Below are 19,389 nucleotides of genomic sequence, written 5' to 3' on the forward strand. Positions count from 1 at the left end.
ACAGACCACAAGTCACACGGTGCCTGTGATTGAAAAGAACCATTATTCAGGCTAATCATGCAGAAGAATCGGATGCATATGCTGCTCCCTTAAAAAATACACTTGGAAAAACAACATCAAACTGCCATTTGGTAAAAAAAAAAAAAAAAAAAAGCTCCTTAGAGTGCAAGATGTTTGCCTGAATTTAGACAAACACCTGAAATAGAGAACTAAAGGACAAATGTATTTGATTAAATACATTTTGAAATGAAAGGCAAAAATCCTGCTCTGTTTGAAATCAAAGAGTAAAATATAAATATCATGTCTGTCCTCTAATCTAAGGTTGTCAAAAATGTATCAGGAAAAAAAGATATTTGAAACTGATTGAACTTCTCCCCACATTTGAACACTTTGACCCACAGTGCTTAATTCCAATTGGTCTTAGTTGAGCTTCATAACAACCCCTCGTCCAAACCATCAATTGGAAGGACTAAAAAACGGATAGTGACATCTATGCATCCATATAACTATATGTGTGTATCAGGGACCGTAGATATGAATGAACGAAGCCTGAGTGACGTCATCCATCTGTTACTGCAGGGCGTTCTGGAGGCTCATCGGCAGCAGCCGCCATGCTGGAAATCCTGTCTTAGTCTAACTTTCAGTCAACCTAACAACAGGCTGAGAGCCGAACCTGAGGCGGATTTTAAGCCTCTTGATGAACTGCCAACCTTTCAATCATGTCAGCTACGCGATTAACTATGGATAACACGTAATGTACGTAAAATCAAAACGAAGCCATTGTAAAAATAATAAAAAAATCCCCCCCTGTACAGTTTATGATGAAAAAAATCACACCTATTTTGTTTTTTGTACCAGGCTGTAAGCATGTTTATTTCTGCTGTAAAAACTGGATTTTTTTGGCTGTATGTGACTTCCGGGGTTCCTGGAGAAGGGGCCTCAAGTGGACGTTCGATGAACTGCAAGTTTCTGCACTTCTGAATTGGCTTTATTTTTCAAGACCGGAGGTTGCCGCTTGGTATGAATATAATAGTTTTATTTATTGAATTAATGTGCACATGACATGTTCTTTACCCATATTGTCTTATAAATTCACTATGCAGTGTAATGTATTAAACAATTTGTGTAAAGTTTATAAGCTTAAGTCTGATCATCCATGGTGCTTAGGTTATGCATGATTACAGGACAATGAAGACAATGTAAATGACAGTTTACTTTAACAACATGTTAAGGCCCTAGTAAAGAAAGAGTAACATTATGATCTACTTATTGAAAGAAGTAGAACTTTGATTATCATTCAGTCTAACTAAACACTGTGTTTCGCTGCCTGCTTCCCTCCTAATCTCCCTTGGAAAATACATTATTTGCTTCATAAATGGTGGTCTGAAGCAAGTGGCATAAAATGGTTTAAGCGGTTCAATGTTGGAGTGACATGGTGATTCGAAGGTTAACACAAGGACTCCAGGGGTTTGTTTTCCAAAGTGGTATTTCAATGTTCCACTTTCACTGGAAACTTTTCTTTACCATTTAGAAAAGTGCATGTGGCTTTAAGTGGCTCCACACCTCTAACAAGCATAAGAATAATTAAGAGGGAAGGAGAAGGCTTTTACAAAATGCAGTTTTCAATTTCCTCTCATTTGTTTGAACATTTAAAAAGAATTCTGAGTTAAACACAAATAAACTAACTAACCCTAACCCAATAAATACATGTTGTAGACACATGTACACATGGAACACAGATTAAACATAATGACTTTTTATAAAGTTATAAATAATACAAAAAGTAGATTGTCCTATCTAAACACTGTCTGTGACCTCTAGAAAGGGGATGCAATTGTTAAATATGTAGAAATCTGAACATGCAGTGCTTCAAAACTTCTGGATACTTCTGCTTACTTTGCACACACTTTCTACATAAAAAACTATTTAAATCCTATGTAGAGATGGGACCGATCCAATCTTATATCGATATCGGGTCAGATTCTGTTGGAACCACAGCTAGATGTTCCTTTCTTGTAGGTACTCTATCCTCATGCTAAGCAACGCTAACAGGCTTCTTGCAGTAGACGTATAGTTCGAGTATATATTCTTCAACAACAGTGAATACAATGTTTATAAAATAGCGAGGAATTCCTTGGAATTTTTTATTCAGTGTTTCACGTGTCCTAACCTACTGTTACGCATTGTTCCTCTCATTGTCTTCGTGTATGTTTGTAAAATGTTCAGAATTGAAATTTGAGCAGCAAATTGTTGGCACCTTTAGTTTGCCTCACTTTTTGTTATGTATCGCAACTTTGCTTCTTTTGTAATAAATTACTTTAATTTATCACCATCTGTTTTTTTTTTATTTTGCTTCCCTTTCCCCACACGAGCTGGGTTGTAAGAAACGTGTCCCTTTGAATCCAAACCTCTTTTTTCACCACCAAATAATCCGAGTTTAGCTGATAGCTAACATGAGCTACTTCTCACTTTGTCAAAAGGCTGTAAAAACATGGCCACTCCTTGCCCACTCTTATGTGACAGGTGATCGAAGTTTTGAATCAATCCATTTCCTCTTTGTTATACATTTTTGAACAACCTGTTAAAACTTAACATGTCCTCATACACATACAACCATATAGATCAAATGTTTCTATCCTGTATTAGGTCCAGCTGGAGCGTTTCTTAAATCACCTGCTTCTACCAATTAGGCAGGCAACATGTTCTTATTCATCCACACAGACAAACACGTAGTTTATGTTGTAAAACTGTCCAAGTTAGGCCCCTAAACTGTTGGTTAGCTTGTGATTTAAAATTAGATTTAAAAATTAGGACTGACATAGTGTCAAATTAGGTTAGTTAGAGTTACTTTTTTTTACTACATTACAACTTCTACCTCCACTCCCACCTAATTCTAAATGAAAATATCGGTCCTCAAAAGAGCCCTAAAAGCAAATAAGTGATTTAAACAAAGCAATACCATGTAAACTTGAGTAGTTTTAATAAGATTGTCTCCCTGAAGTCCTTACCCTAACCCTATAAATCAACATTTTAAACTATGAAAGTACATTTCTTTCGTGACACTCAATAAACCAATGACTTCAAATACTTCTGAATGTTACTTTCATTTAGCTTACAGAGGTGGTGTGAGGTGAAAAAGATATTAGTACCATCTTCTGCATAATCAAATTAAATCAAGACATGTCTAACTACAACGTCCAGAGCAGCCTCCTTCGTTTAAAGCAGACTCCTCTTGATTTTTCCAAGTAAAATATCTGGTCATCTGAGCGTCTCTAACTGAACTGTCACAGATGATTAGAAGAGGAACAACTCGTCTTGGTATCCCAAAGAGCATGGGGTCCTCACGAGAGAGCGGGCCACAACTTGAATCAATGTCACCGTTCAGATAATCACGCATTGCCGATTCACCGTGTAAGATGCATTTTGTTTGCTGCCTAACTGTGTAAAGCCTCTATTCATTTTAACATTCTTCTGCATAAAAAAAGAAAAAAAAAAACGTGGTCAACTCAGTAATGATGCTTTACGCTGGAAATGTCAGTCCTGGTTGTTGAGAGGCAAATGTTACGTTTGTTCTTCTGGTGGCTTTAATCAAGTCTTTGACAAACCTGACAGAATTTTTAAATCCTTTAAACTTATGGCCTCATTATCTTGTTTTCCAAGATTTAAATGTGTAAGTGTTTAGATAATGTCTGATAATAAGTCAATTACATTTGTTTTTATATCAGTATGATATTCCCTCTTCCTTCACTTTGTTATTTAAGCATTTTGTTTTTGGTATTTGTCATGATTTTCTTCAAAAATGATAACATATGAGAACATATTAGATCATAACTAATCAAGTACACAATAAGTATATATACTCTCTCTTACTGAAGCATATCAATCGTTTTACTCAAATACTGATATAATGGATTTAATAAAAGATATCATATCATAAATATTTAGAGGTTATGTCTCTATTTTGTTTGAAGTCATAACTGGCTTTATGTATGAAGAGTCACGAAGGGACAGAGGGATATTTTCAGAATGACAAACAAGGGCCCATCTCATTTGTGAGTCTTCAGTGAACTTTCCTCACAGAAAACCATGTGTTTGTCACACACACACACACACGCACACACACACACACTCACGCACACGCACACACACACACACACACTCACGCACACACACACAGAAAAACAAGCTTTACACAACAGGAGTGTGAAATCACCATGTTCCAAGACTGAGGGAGTGGTTGGGCTCTCAGTGGGCAGAAATCTTAGTGCACTCGGATGACATCAGGCTCAGCACTGACCCCTGAATTCATGAGCGTTCACAGGAAATCAGTGTTTCATCTGTGCTGGGATCAACAGTGGAAACTGCTTAAAAACCAAATGCATTGCTGATGGAAGCCGCACCACATATAGAAAATAAATTATTGAAAGAAGAATGTTATGAAATAAATGATGGACAGTAAAGTTATCAGCAGAAAGCGCTTAACCTCTTTTGAAGGATCATGTAATTTATAAATTCATAATTGTAAAGACTTTGTCAACATTAATACGCTTATACTCAAACTAGAACTTTGACGTTTTTAAATGCAATGCATTTTAGTGCATAGACTGTTTAGTCATTGTGCTGCGTCCACTGTCAATGCCTTCAGTAGGAGCAAAGAAAAGTACATTTAGGTGCTGAACACTGAAATCAATTAGTTATTTTTAAACCAGTTCCGATTTTTTAAATAATTAATGTTGGTGCATTTTATTTTGTGGGGTTACATAAAAGTTCTCAAATAATTTTAAACTATTCACTACTGTTATATTCTAACAAATTAGGGGTTCAATATTTTTTTATAGCCTAGATATTTCTTCAATATATTTTACATGATTACCTTTTCACACCACTGTGTTTATTTTCCGACATGTTAGCATTACCATTTGTTTAGTTAAATACCAAAAGTGAAAATGTATAAAAACATCACAGCAGTGTCTTACTAGAGTTTTGATTTGAGTGACGTTTTCAAAGCTGATACACACTTTTCAAGATTCAAGATTCAAGATTTTTATTTGTCACATGCTCATACAGATGTGCAGTGAAATGTAAAGACTGTTCCTCAAGGCCATGCAATAAACACTCAAGACTTGTGTTAATCAGTGTAGTGATACAACAGAAAACTCAAAGTACTTGGTCTTTTTCGATTCTCTGATTTTTTTGAAATTTTCTAAATCCACATATATACAGTAAAATAGAAATATAATGTAAAATAAAATAAAAAAATATTTGAATGTACAAAATATAAAATATAGAATAATGTAAACATGTAAAGTGTCAGTGTGTCAAAGTGCAATGTGCAGATTGCAATGTGTGGTGTGTGTGTGTGTGTGTGTGTGTGTGTGTGTGTGTGTGTGTGTGTGTGTAATCACAGTTCTGTTTTGTTTTTAACTGAGGAGAGTTAACACTTTTAAAAAGTTGTGTTGAAAATGTCTTTGGCTCTAATTTTACATTTTAAACTAACTTTTTGTGTGCAGTATTATTCAGTGAGGACATTCTGTTATAGCGGCTGCATTAGAGAGTAATGCAACAGCGCCACCTCCAGTCGAGGTAACACAATGACAACGCCACAGTTAACTACGTCACATCCGGTGTAAACATGGCAGCGCACAGACAAATGTCACATTACTTCTGTTGCTGAAAAGGAGGATTTTTCTTTTTATCCTTGTTCCACATCTTCCGTAGAGGGAATTAAAAAAAAAAAGAAGCGAAACTTGGGAAGAGTTTGCTTCGCTTCAATCAATATTCTTGGAGGTATTTCCCTCATTTTGTTCACATTTAAAATCACACGTAGTCGTGAAACAAGTGCCGTGTGCTGTTAGCCGATAGCATCAGCTAACGATGTTAATGTTGACATTTAATGACATTTATAGGATTATCTTCACATTATAACAATCTGAGGATCAGAAGTGGCGTTGTTAAAAGAAAAGGCGTATCGTGTTTATTTTATTTTGTGTGTGTCTTGCAGGGTAATCCAGCCAACACCATGGTTCATTTATGTGAGTATAAAGTAACCTTTTTGCACTTTCATGTTGATGTTGTGCTTTGTGATTTTTGTTGTAGCAGGTTCTGTCTGTTTTAACTGAAAGCCAAACATTTATCATTTAGGTTATCAAGTAACCTTTACCGACTATTTATCCATAACGTCATGAATTTATTAAGAGTTCAAGTGTATGATTTCGGTTGTGTGTACATGTCTGGAAATGACACCAGGTGTGTTTTTGTTACCTTTGTGTAAGCACTTGCTCCTGGTGCTTTCTCTCCCCCTCCGGAGGTCGCCATGTTGCGGCGCCATGTTTCTACAGGAGCCGAGAACGAACAAATCTGACTAGAGAGGCCTTTCCTCCTTTCCGCGAGTTTCAGTGCTTGTTTGTTGAGAGGGGGGTCGGTTTTTAGATTTGTTTGTAATTTGCAACATCACCAACTCTTGCCAGTATTTGATATCAATATTATTTTCAACACGGACAGCTTCGTCAAGATCGAAATAATTGCGTTGACCTTTTCTTTAAATGGTAAATGGACTTGAGCTTATAAAGCGCTTTTCTAGTCTTCCGACTACTCAAAGTGCTTTTACACCGCATGTCACACCCACCCATTCACACACTGATGGTAGTGATCGCTATGTAGTATCATCCATCAGAAGTAACTAATCCCATTCATACACCGTCACTGAAGCAGTGGGAGCAATCAGTGTCTTGCCCAAGGACACATCGGACGTGTTGCCCAGCTGGGGATTGAACCCTCGACTCTACCAACTGAGCACAGCCGCCCTTTGACAAAAAACTAAACAAAAATGTGACTGGCGTGAAGAAGGAATTGGGGAATATTTGATATTTTTACTTCTAAGAAAGTGTAACTATTAATTGATCAACAAAATTATTGTTTGTTATTTTTTGTCTTGTCAATCAATCAAACGTTTTTCCACAGCACGACTCAAACGTGTACTTGGCTAAAATATTGCTTAGTATGTAGCAGCTTTTATAGAGCAAGTGTTTCCAACTGGAAAGAGAAAAAGTCAACAGAAACAACAAAGCTTTATACATAAAATACAAATTGGATGTAGTAAACCAAAGCAAACTGCTCTTTAACTCACTGCTCTTCCATCATTCCTAATCACAAAAGTAGTGTTAATTGTAGAGTGGGATCATATGTGGAAAAACTCAAGGTTTCTATGGTTGATGTCAATATCTAGGTGCACAAGTTTCCTTGATATGAAATATGCTAAGGGTTATGGTCTTGAATGATGCAGCCTAGGGGTCATCTCTCTCACTGATGCAGTTAGGATTTCAGCAGTAACAATAAACATATTTATTTCCTCTCCAATGAAAGTTTCTGTGCTTTTTTTCTTTCTGCAGCCTCTTTTTTGCTAAAGAATTACCATGGGGGTTACGTCGTCATCCGATTGGCTCTCGCTGGCCACAAGCAAGCTAACAGGCCATTTTATCGTATTGTGGCAGCTTACAACAAAAGAGCAAGAGACAGTAAATATATAGAGCAGCTGGGTACCTATGACCCCCTCCCAAACATCTACAACGAGAAACTTGTCAGCTTCAACTTCGACCGCATCAAGTACTGGATTGGCTGTGGTGCTCACCCTACACAGTCAGCGGCCAAACTCCTAGGTGTGTATTCATTCACTACATGAAAAACAAAACATTTAAATATGTAATTACACATGATCTCCTTAAGTTTTGAAAGATTCTAGCCCCCCGTCAGCAATGCCTCATCCATAATTTGTTGAAAAATGTGTTGTAAAAAATGTTTTCTTCTTCATACTCCTTATCTTTCCCAGGGTTGGCAGGATTCTTTCCCCTGCACCCCATGACGATAACAGTGGCGGAGCGTCAGAGAGCACAAACATTACAGGCAGAAACATCAACAGCAGAAGAGGACATGCGCGAGCAGTCACAGAAGGAGGCTGATGTGTGAGAATGAATCTTCAGGACTGTGTGACTGTCCAGCAGCAAGACGACGTCAGTTATTTGGAAAGGAAACTGTCGGGTGGACTGGTTGTAGTGGCGTCCTATATCAGATGCCAACAGAAGTTTTTGGTTGCTGTCGCAGCGGCTATGATCACTTCATGAAAGAAATTGTTGCTCAAATTCAGTATCTGCAGTTTTCCTGAGAGTGATGTGTCATTACAGCCAACTGTTTGTGTGCCCTGTTCATTTGAGTTGAATAAAGTATTATATGTTAATATTGCACTCGTTTATTAATTTTTTTTAGTTAACCTTAATTTAACCAGGAAAGAACTCACGTTTTTTTCGAGAGTGTCCTTGCCAAGACAGGAGTCTCAGACAAATATTAAGCAGACATCCATACAAACACAATATATTATGTATAATTATAAAACATTAAAAAGCACTAAATAACAAATTTAAACAGCAAGATTTGTCAAGATGGCCTACAACCAGAACTATATGAGGTAGAACACTGACAGCCAGATGTGTCTGCCTCCAAGTCATTTAACGTCCTTCTAAAGGCATCAAATAAGAGCAGCTTGTTAAATTTAAATTTAAAGGTCCTAAGCTTTAAATTTACGATTACAAGTCCCTGTACTTTTCTGACTGATATACTGTATGTCAGGAGGTTTGAAGGAGACAGACCTAAAGTAGACCTGTAGATAAAAATATGCCAGTGTTTAAGCCTGCGTTTGGAAAAAGACGACCATCCAACACATGTATAATACAAACACTGATGAGTGGGTCTGGAGTGGACGCTGAGCTGCACATTACAGTGTCATAAGGGTGAAATTGAAAATTAACATTGAAAACATTTTGATCAATGTTTTTGTTACTTTTTTCTGTGTCCTCTGTTCAACTCTGGCTTTTACAGATGTTAAGAAACTCAAGAAATTATTTTATTTTGTTTACTTTTAATCCAATTGTGGACATTGCAATAGGTAATGCTTTTGTTGTATGCCTCCTATTTGATCAAGTACAGTCTGTTTTTTTTTCTGGTAATAGCTTTGTATTTGTTCTTCTGCAGACAAGGAAGTGTTGTTGCAGAGAACATGACGGAGAACACTTACACAAACAGTAAAGCAGTCACATCCAGTTTGTCAGCACACAAGTTGATGAGGTGTTGAATGATATCTTGGATTACATAAGTGACCTCAATAAGATTTCTCAGGCATTTCATAACACACCGGTTCAGTTAATTGAGTCGCCTTCCAGGCACCTGAGATTAAAGGGAGGTGACATTGAAGTTCTTGACTTTTTGCTGCTTTGCACTATCAGTGTTTTCTCATTCTGTACTTGTTTTAAAAGATATATATTTGTGTTTTTGGTACTCAAACAAAATGCAAAAAAGTCAGTGATATATAATTTAGAATAACACTTAATCTTTTACTTTTAAGTAATAATACTTTTGATCTCATATACACATAGTATGAGACCAAACTCAAAATTAAAAAGCTGTAAATAAATGACCATGACGACTATGTGTTTTAACTTCATCATTCAGCAATAAACATGGTCATGGTAAAAAAAACAAAAACGTTTCCTCACTAGGAGTTGCAACAATCAGTTGCTACCCCATTTTTGCCACATTTGACAGGGTTCTAATGATCTAAGCAGAGGACAATATATTGTTAATTCATGATGCTCCTCCATCTGTTGGGCAGACATGACATCTTCTTCTTCATGCAATCTTTCTTCCTTCCACTTTTTTTCCTTTTCAGCTTAAATCCATCTCGTACGCCATACTGCCCTGGCCGACTCAGTGTGTTTGAGAGTCCGAAATAATAAAATGGGCACACTATAGGACACATGCCCTCAATAGGTCACTAAATCAGGTTTAGTCTACTGGAGGGGAACCCTGGAGGGCAGGTTACCAGTTTTGGCCACTGGAAGGGCACCTTAGAGGACACTTTATCAGGTTTTGTCCACTAGGAGGGCCCCCTGGAGGACACTTCATCATGTGTTATATACCACAGGGGAATAAGAGGGCACTTTTGCAGCGTTTTTCAAACATTAGAGCACAAGAGCAAAAGTATATGCGTGGTAATTTTCGCTAATGTCCCTGACAACTTCTTATAGTAGACATAGTGATATGCAAATCATGAATTTTGTTTCTTGCTTTAATCAAAGAACAACAAACATGGCTATATTAATAGTATGACACTGCCCCTCTTGTTTAAGAAAAGAAGCAACTGCTTTAACATTGTCTTTCTTTGACTTCTATGAAATGGACACTTTTCTTTTTTAGAAAATTAAACTGACAATTACTCAAGCAAGGACTCTAACATCAGCAGTTTCTTGATCATTTTCATATTTTCTGAAGAAGTACAAGTAAGTAAAATAAAATAAAATAGTTCTTACTGTTTGACGATCTTGCGTGTTTCTTGTATCTGTCCCTCTAGCTTCACTACAAATATACAACCACTAGGTGGCGTACATGTGCTTATTTAGGGGGTGGTGTGTTGCGCTTTGCAGAACGTTAAGGTGTAGAGAAGTTTAGTACACATTTTCAAATCCCCTTTAAAACAAATGGAGGTGATTTAAAAAGCTTCATAGTTTAAACAAGTTGTGCAGGGATCATCTATGTTTTTCGTAGAATTTGACCCATGTCGTTTTTTTTTAAACTTGTGATAGTTGCGAGATCTTTCTTTAAACAATGACACGTTGCTCATGCATATCCTTGCTGCTGGCCCACAACAGCAATACACATTTCATCAATGTCCTTACATCTGAACTAATTATGGCTATAAAAGTCATTTCAGCGACGGACTCAGCAGAAACACGTGTGGCCAATTTCTTTACCTGCACTTGATGTGCTATATTTTCTTTACTAGAACTTGACTAAAGTTTAACCAGCAGCACTTCTGTCCAAGTTAAAGATTGACAGCTCTTTTATTCCCTCACAGCAAACATGAAAAAAAAAAACTGAATACTGAAATGTGTTTTCCTACATTTCTTTATACCTTCAAGCATTCTATACATATACACGATTTGAATGCTAAGAGTGTTTCAAAGTGCCACAAAGCTCAGTGTAGAATAGAATACAAACTGTATGCTGCATGTCTGTTTGTTTATCTAAGCTATTTTATTGTAATTGTTTAGTGTACTGTTGTTTTATTTCTCAGTCATTTTTTTGCGATATTTAAATGTCCATATGTTACATGTTCTGTCTTCACACTGCTTGGGGCTGGCTGGGATAACAGCATTTCATCTTTTGTATGTGCACATACAAAAGGAAAATGACAAATAAACAGAATCCTGAATCTTGAAATGGCATGCCAGCTGCCTTAAACCCAACAGAATATGTTGCAGAGTACCATAGAATTAAATATAGATAAGTCTGACCCTATGAGCAGAGGAATTCTTCAGAAGTATGTTGGTGTTGTCCTATGTTACTTTATATTACTTCAAAAATGATTAAATTCCAGGATCTTTGAGTGTCATTATCGTATATGCTTTGTCTGTAAAATGGCATTGTTCAAAACTCACCTTGCCTCTATTCTCTTAATAACTTTAAATCTATAAATTGTATTTGCTTAATGGGTTTGTTTATCACATGTTGGAAACACAGAAACAAACTCTTTGTACAAGGTAGATTCATACAGAACTTTGGATGTGTCTGAAACAGACATCAGACATTTAATCCACTCACATAACTTCAGAGGCTGATCCACAGAGGTTGTACAGCAATTAATGAGACGATGGTCATAATTACTTCTTATCTTTGAAATAAGTTAGATCAACTTGTTAATCCATCGACAGTGCCAGCCAAGGACTTTTATCTAATTAACTGAACCAAAAGATATGAATATCTCGATGAAGTTTAATGAGCAGGTCGCGCATACTCCTGCCTGAAATGAACCCGAACAAGGGACGAAATCCAGCAACACATTTATAAGACTGAGCTTGTCAATCCCGATGAGGAATCAAAACGTTCTCCACGTCATTATTGTTTTGAAAGGGAGGATGGGTCAGAAGCAGCAAGAGAAGCAATTTACAAGACTGAAGTCTGCAAATAATTGTAATCGTCCCTTGTGTGTTTTTTTCATGCATGTCTGATTAAAAAAAACAACTAATGAAACAAAAGTTTAAGCAAAAGTCATACGTCTGACTTGTAGCTTAGAGCACAACGCCTAGCAATGCAGTTTAACTTTGTATTTATTCAGACGCTATTCTCAAACCACACACCTTTCTTAACTCATCTTCTTGCTCAAAACATACATTTAAAATGTGCAGCCTGTTATTAGCTGCTGTCATCACCATTCATGTTGTCGTCTAGCAGTGAACCAGGTGAAAGAGATTGCAGGTGGCCAAGCTGGTCCAAACTGCTGCTTTTCTAACAATGAAAGGGTAATGCAAAACGAATACTCAGCACAGCAAACCTACAGTAATAGTCACTGCCATGCTTGGAGGCAGCTGAATTTAAGGTATGACCTCTAATTCTCTGTATGGCTCCTTGCCCAACAACATGGACTCGATTCAAGAGGGAAACACTCGCAACATTGTTAAGAGCTTAAAAACCTGTGGGCGCAAAACTGGCTGCCACAGAGCATCTAAGCAGTCATGCAGGAAGAGACGGTGATATAACCAGGAAGAGGAAGGCAGCACACTGTACACCTGTCAGTCGACCATTGTAAGTAACTCTTCTCTCTCTGGATAGAGGCCAGTCACAATAAGGCACAGCATGAGGGTGTGTGGCTGATAAAACAGGCCAAACAGCTGAGTTAAGAGTTCAGGCTTGACAGATTCAAGAAACAGAACGCAACAGGGCTCATAAATAAGTCATTTTATTTTGCTTTCTTTTTAAAGACTATATACTCAACAACAATTCAGAACAACAAATGGAATTGTTAAATACTGTACACAGCATACTGTGCTCTCCCAGTGCATGTCTTCACCACAGCAGAGAAGCTATTTCTTGATAAACTAGTCTTCATTCAGTTTTATATTTTTTAATAAGACATAAAATACCTTAAGATTAAATAGTATCAGTGTAAGATGTAAACATTTTTCTGACATTTAAGTCAAAAGCAACATTGTGTGTGGGTTTGTGAGCAGAAGGGATAGAGAAAAGTGTATTTTTCAATGACTGTTTGACCTCAGCAGTTATCCGTTTCCCAACCTGAACACCGTGTTCGATACCAAGGGTTACTTCAATACATGTGCTACATTTACTATATCATCCTGATGCTTCTTGAATAATCTACTACAATAAAATTCATATATTTTCTGGGCTGCCAGCAGCCAAAGTCTCCCAGACCACACCCACTGCAATCATGTAAGGCAGGAATGCATGAGCAGAACAGGAAAGTCTGTGTCAGGCAGGTAAACCCAGCACTCTTTGTAATGCATCTGTATTAACAGGTGAGCCTCACATCTATGTGATCTTAGATGGGAGGGATTTCTTTTATCTCTATTTAAGGACATCCTGTTGAAAATAACTTTCTATTGTTCTTAACTGAATTTAAACTTTGTGACAGGTCACATACAGAGCTGGTCACTTCATCTTTTGTAGATTTATTTGCCTATATTAATGGGGTCATATGTGAAAAAAAGGATTAATATCAAAAGGAGGTAGTACTTGAAGCAAATTAGTTCCAAGCAATGACTCACAGTTTGACCAAAAATAAGCTCCCCACCCTACAGTTTGATGGAATTCAGTAAGAATAGCATACATTCACTTCATGTTCATTTTAACAGGCCATTTTTTTGTGCAACAAAACAGACCTGAACACTGGGCTAAAAAAAAACAGCAGGTGCCACGGGAAAAAAAAAAAAAGCAGAGCACAGTAACAAATATGGTTGACAATTTTCTACCACTTGTAGAAAGTCATTTTTATAAAGTATCACAAGAATACTTCCAACAGCTGTTCACATGCACGTATGCACAAACACATCCACAACTATACATCCGTGCAAACACAGACACACTCATCACAGACAACTACACCATAAAAGCTGCACTAGACATTCCAATAGAAACATGCTTAGCTACCAGTAATGTACCCATCTCTTAGTACAAAATGTACCATGACTAGGTGCCACGTGGGAAACACAATTTTACACAGAAATGGTGGCCTGAGTAAGACCTAAACTTCATAAAGGCAGGGCAACCATATCAGTGTTGATAAATAAAGGCAGAAAAAAAAATGGAGATTTGTGTGTTGGCATCCTTCATATCCGTTAAAAAATTAATTTGCCTTGTACATAGACTTCATATATTAGGTGATACATGGTTACATCACTGACCTTTTGTCCCGCATGAGATACAAGAGCAGCATCAGTGCATCTCAAAAATTATCCTCAACCTTTCAGACACAAAAACACACTAAAAAATAAAAAAAACGAGGTTCAAGGCCCGCTTGTACCTTCTCACTGTACCACATCATCAGCAAAAACAGCACAACAGTGAATGTCATGAAATAGAAATCATATCAAAAATAAGCTCTACAATGTCATTTTGCCCACAAATAGCTATACAATTTTTCTACATAAAGTATCTCAATGGTGATAGCTATTCCATCATTACCAGTAACTGAATACAGATCACACATATCCTGTGTGTTCAGAATACATAACAGGCTACAAAAAAAGAAAAAAAAAAGGAAAAGCAGCAGCTTGAGGGTTGTAAGCGTCCAGTTTTTCAAGTGGTTTGTGCTCATGTACAGAAGAGTCCTCTGCTACTTCCACTTCAACTTCAACTTCAACTTTTTTTTAAACCAAATCCACATGTGCTTTCCTTCTGGTGTGGCAGTCACAGTTTGAGTCTGATACATGAGTATTGCGGGCTGCAGGGCTGTCCATGACCCGAAAAAATTTCTCTACACAAGGCGAGTCCACAAAAGCAGGCCGCTGAGGCAGCAGATAGTAATGTGTGGTGCTGGCTTTCTTGCCATTTTCCATCACTGGAAGGATGCAGGGAGATCCTTCGCTGTTCTGTCTCTGTAAACCCCGAAAGCTTACGTATTTAGGATCAGGTGCAAAGCTTTGGGTTGGGGGCATCACGCCGTTTATGTATGTTGGGAGGCTCTTAGGGCTGGGGGTGCGGGAGCAGCCTCTGGAAAAAGGTTCCCTTGGGGGCACCTTGGGTGGTTTGTCATCATCACTGTACGCCCCAGACGAGACCTCTGCTGACCAGCGGCGGTTGTCTCTTGTCTTGATTGCTCTCGGAGGGATAGGGGGAGGTACTTCAGGTTTATCCGTACTGTAGGTGTGTCGTTTGTGGCACGAGGGACGCAGCAGCGAAGGCTTGTTAAAGGATCCAGCTGGGCCCGAGTGTGATCGCCGCAGCCTCCTCTGAGCTTTTTCCTGCTGTCTCTGACAGACCACTGGCTCAGGTGGTTCCCGTCGCTGCTCATACTGTTCTCTCACTTCCGGTGGTGGATGCACCTGGTGCTTTTTTTTGGATTCCCTAGGGCTCTGTGGCCCTAATGGACCATCATAGTAAGCATAGTTGATCTGCCCACAGTCCCTGAAGCTCCTTTGAATGGGAATCCCGTATCGAAAAGGAGATGATTTGTGACACTGCTCTGACACCAGGCAGCAGCTGTCGTCTGAACTCGTGAAAAATTCTACCTCATTGTCAATAGCCTGATCGGGGGAGATGTCTGTGTGAGGAGGGATGGGGGGCAGAGGCTTGGAGCATCGGCCTGGCGTCTGTGGTGGACTGCTGCACTCGTACACCGAGAGCCTCTGGAAGGAAGGGACCACCTGGTCTTCATCAACTGGACTTGGGGTGGATGGTTCAGCACTGCAGGACAGGGAGAGATGGGAGGGCCGGGACTTCTTTGGGGGTAATCTCTGTGACGTGGGACTGTGTTTATGTCCTGTCAGAGAGGAGAAATGAATAAACAACCATCATATAAACTGCACTTCCTTGTGTCCTGTAAAAAAACATCACTAGCTTTCCATATGTTCCTTGAAAATGACTTAATGGGCATCATAAATCAAGAGCACAAAACATGCCTTTTTGTATTTAAGAAGACTATGCAGATGGCAGATCATGCACTTACTTTCATGACTTGGAGTGGACTGAGATATCCCCTTTTGGTGGGCACGAGGGCTGTGATTTGTGTGTGCAGTATCCATACTGAAATAGAAGCTGTTAAAAAAAAATATATATATTTGATTAGTGCCAGTTTAAAAAGGACCCTCATAACATTTCATCATATTTAAAATAAATCATAAGCTAACCTGAACCAACACGTTTGCATTTCATGCAGATTTTAAAATTTCTTCCTTTCTACAAATCTCCCCCCATATGGACTGCTTGTCCTGGCACTTGAACACTCACTTGTCCAGCTCATGGGGACAGCTCCAAGACGATTTGGATCCAGCCATGCTGTGACAGTAGCTGCCCCTCAGGAAGGGGTTTTCTATGGGAAAAGAGATCTCCTGGGCAGTCAGGCCCACTGTGGACATGCTCCAGGTACAATCGGGTCGCATCAAAGGCTGGAAACACTCAGATCACCCGGCTGGCTGCCCCTGCTTCTTGTGTATCTGTAATACAGCCAAAACACAGACATAAGTGACAGTGAACGGAGGTTGAAGGAGAAAGCAGATGAAGAGAAACAAGATATGCGGTAGCACCTTGAAAAATACTCTCTGAAGCTGAGTCAACATGTTGGTGAGGCCAAGAAAGAAACAAAAACTTGATATAGAACAGAAAATACAAATCCTCCCCAGTCTGCTGGCCACTAAGCTAAATAATTAACCATGGCCCATTCTTTTTTTATCCATTGAAGAAGACAATCTCCCATAACAGAGGAAGGACAATATCTTGGTTTGACAAGAATCCAGGACATGTTTGTCCCAACTAAAAGAGCATGATGGCTTATGTGAAAGAAAACATGAGTACTTTTTTTTTTTTGTCAGGGGTATTTTAATCTGAAAACTGGAAACAGGAAGAGCAATGAATGCTTTGTTTAGAATCACTGGACAATACAAATACCTAAAAGTTAAGATTATTAAAGAAATACACTGAAAGTTTATCATTTCTTTAAACATCAACTATACCATGCTCCATATAAGCTTCAAAAATCTTAGTTCTGAACTCATTTACCAACCTAATTTCTATTTATCTAGTGAGTCCAGTGTCAATACAGTATATTTTAAACTGTACTGTGCTCCAGGGCCGCAATCTGGCTAGTCCTGAGCAGCACATGAAGAGGCTCCTCCTGTTACCAGAGATATACATGATGTTGCAAGAAGTCCTCAAGTCAAATGACCTGAATGTTCGTGTCATGTCAGGTATGTGTCAGGGCTGAGTAAACAATTTATTCAATATTTAGAGGGGAAGATACACTGCAGCATATTGATATTTCTGCGGTCAGTTGTACACTGGAAGCTAAATCTGCTTTTTCTTGCCCCACACTGGATTAACCTGTTCAGTATTTCACAATGTCTGCTGCAGGGAGTGTAGTAGGTCACTGAATGTTATATTTTAGAATGAAAGTTTTTTACGTTTTACAGCAAGTGTAAAAACTAGAGGTACCTTTGTTGCTTGTTGTGATACAAGCCATGCATTGATACAGCAAATCTCCAAAAGACTCCGCCAGAAGTCTTAACAATTATTTATTTATTTTTGTTCAGAATGCAGGAAAACAGGTGCATCAGCAACCTTGGTGGTCAAATCTTCTGTCAACCACAAATGAGGTACATTCACACACCCAGAGACACGCTGTTCTCCTTATAATGTAGAGTGATGACTGAGAAGAACATAGCCCCCTCGTTCCCGGTCTCCAGTGAGCCATATTTATGTGCAGCCCTGACAGCTGCTGAGAAACAAAGCTCTAAAACAACAGGAAGCTTGGGGCATCAGCCTGAGCCAAACTGCCCAACAAGGCATGCAATCCCCCTGCACAGGGCCGTAGATTCAATTCGCGCAGGGATGGGAAGCAACATGATCCCCGATAATGAGCCCCCAGGGACTTGTGCTTCCTCTTGCAACAGGTGCAAAGACAGTTCATTCTGGCAGATAACCACAGGAGGAGCATTTACAGGCAACAGGATTAAACAAATGATGTGCAGTCATGCAGAGCATTAACATTCTTCAGGAGGAGTCGCTCAAATCACTTAATGCAGACACTGAACAGAGATTGTGGGTCTTTTTATGGTCAAGTCTGGCCTTATTGTTTATATAAAATGCGGACAGGCTTAATATGAGTCCAGATAACACCAGGTAGGAGGTCTGATGGGGTAAGCAAAGATGTAAAACATCAGCAGACAGCTGTCCTTTGGTTATGGATTGTAGCAACACACTCACACGCAGACCTTGAAAGAAGGAGTTCACACCCCGCTCACGACAACCCTGCAGCGGTTTCCGAGCAACCATACCCGCTCTACCTGTGCGGCAAGCCAACAGCGCGCACACCCCCTCACTTTACCGGATTGAGATAATAATGGTTAAAAGCCCTCTAGCAGGCAGGTGACTCACAACACAACACATAGGTCAGCTATCTGACAAGGCAACGTCCTAAGTTTAGAAATTAACTGTTTCTCATTTTGTTTTAAGTGAGAAATACAAATAGTTAGCTGTGCCTATTTTTTTTAATTTAAAGCAAGTCAGGTTATCGTTTTGCCAATGGAGAAAATCTTTACGTTATGTAAAGGGACCAACAAGTCGATCAATAACAGTTCTCATATAAAAAAATTAAAAAAAAAAGATATAGGCTTGTTTAAGCTACTAGGCTTTGTTTCCACAGTTTATGTTTTTATTTTCAGAGTTTGTTTAAAAATCGTACAGAGGGGCTGCTGCTCAGAATGACTTGCTTTAGCCAGACAATTATAAGGGAATAAAATAGAAAGCGTGACATTTTTCAAAGTAGTAGCTGAAGTTGCACCAAACAGTGTAAGTTGTCTGTCGTTCTGGCACCAATATACAAAACAAAAGACAGGAGATATCCTGTTTTGTTTTTTCTTTTCTTTCAGCAGCCTACACAAGACATTTCAAACCACTTTTCTGAACTCACCCCGGATTTTTTGGCAGTTCTCCTCCGCTGTCTGACTCCTGTAGACTCCTCTCTGGAGATAATAAAGCTCCTAGATTTCTTCCTTGAGTCTGTTATCTTCAGATTTCTATTGCGTCAAGAGCAGGACGCCAGCGCGTTGGTGACGCTCCGGCCTTATATTGAAACACTTTATAGATAAGTCTAGTGTTGTAGTGAGCAATGTTTTATAAGCTCCACCACACGAGAGACGCGCTGGCCCCGCCCATACACACTTGCTCTTAAAGGTACAGTGTCCATTTTTTACCAACATGTAGACCTATACATGTGTAGGCCTACATGCAGCAGGACAGGGTTTAATGAGACCATTACAAAGTTCCCCTTGAACAAACAAACTATTATTCACCATATTCACACAACAGGCTTATGATGTTAGGCTCGGGATGGGG

General features: G+C 38.8%; 2 protein-coding genes across 2 annotated transcripts; one reads left to right on the forward strand and one right to left on the reverse strand.

The window, feature by feature from the left end:
* The first annotated feature begins 5,620 nt into the window (after nt 1-5,620).
* Nucleotides 5,621-8,230, forward strand: mrps16 (mitochondrial ribosomal protein S16). Its single transcript, XM_020629058.3, has 4 exons — nt 5,621-5,787; nt 6,002-6,032; nt 7,389-7,655; nt 7,826-8,230. The coding sequence occupies exons 2-4, from the start codon at nt 6,020-6,022 to the stop codon at nt 7,960-7,962; spliced, it is 417 nt and encodes a 138-aa protein (XP_020484714.1). The 5' UTR covers nt 5,621-5,787; nt 6,002-6,019; the 3' UTR covers nt 7,963-8,230.
* Nucleotides 8,231-12,765: 4,535 nt separating this feature from the next.
* On the reverse strand, nt 12,766-19,145 carry errfi1a (ERBB receptor feedback inhibitor 1a). Its single transcript, XM_020628939.3, has 4 exons — nt 18,965-19,145; nt 16,288-16,493; nt 16,007-16,095; nt 12,766-15,820 (listed from the first exon to the last, which is right to left on the reverse strand). The coding sequence occupies exons 2-4, from the start codon at nt 16,437-16,439 to the stop codon at nt 14,709-14,711; spliced, it is 1,353 nt and encodes a 450-aa protein (XP_020484595.1). The 5' UTR covers nt 16,440-16,493; nt 18,965-19,145; the 3' UTR covers nt 12,766-14,708.
* Between the last annotated feature and the right edge of the window lie 244 nt (nt 19,146-19,389).

This window comes from Labrus bergylta, chromosome 5, assembly GCF_963930695.1.
Source record: "Labrus bergylta chromosome 5, fLabBer1.1, whole genome shotgun sequence".
Classification (NCBI taxonomy): Eukaryota; Metazoa; Chordata; class Actinopteri; order Labriformes; family Labridae; genus Labrus; species Labrus bergylta.

Coding starts and splice junctions, on each gene's coding strand:
- mrps16 (XM_020629058.3), top strand. Junction 7,656..7,825: donor GTCAGCGGCCAAACTCCTAG/GTGTGTATTCAT, acceptor TATCTTTCCCAG/GGTTGGCAGGATTCTTTCCC.
- errfi1a (XM_020628939.3), bottom strand. CDS start 16,439: ATGCGACCCGATTGTACCTGGAGCATGTCCACAGTGGGCCTGACTGCC. Junction 16,096..16,287: donor TGTCCCCATGAGCTGGACAA/GTGAGTGTTCAA, acceptor TTTTTTTAACAG/CTTCTATTTCAGTATGGATA. Junction 15,821..16,006: donor GTCCACTCCAAGTCATGAAA/GTAAGTGCATGA, acceptor CCTCTCTGACAG/GACATAAACACAGTCCCACG.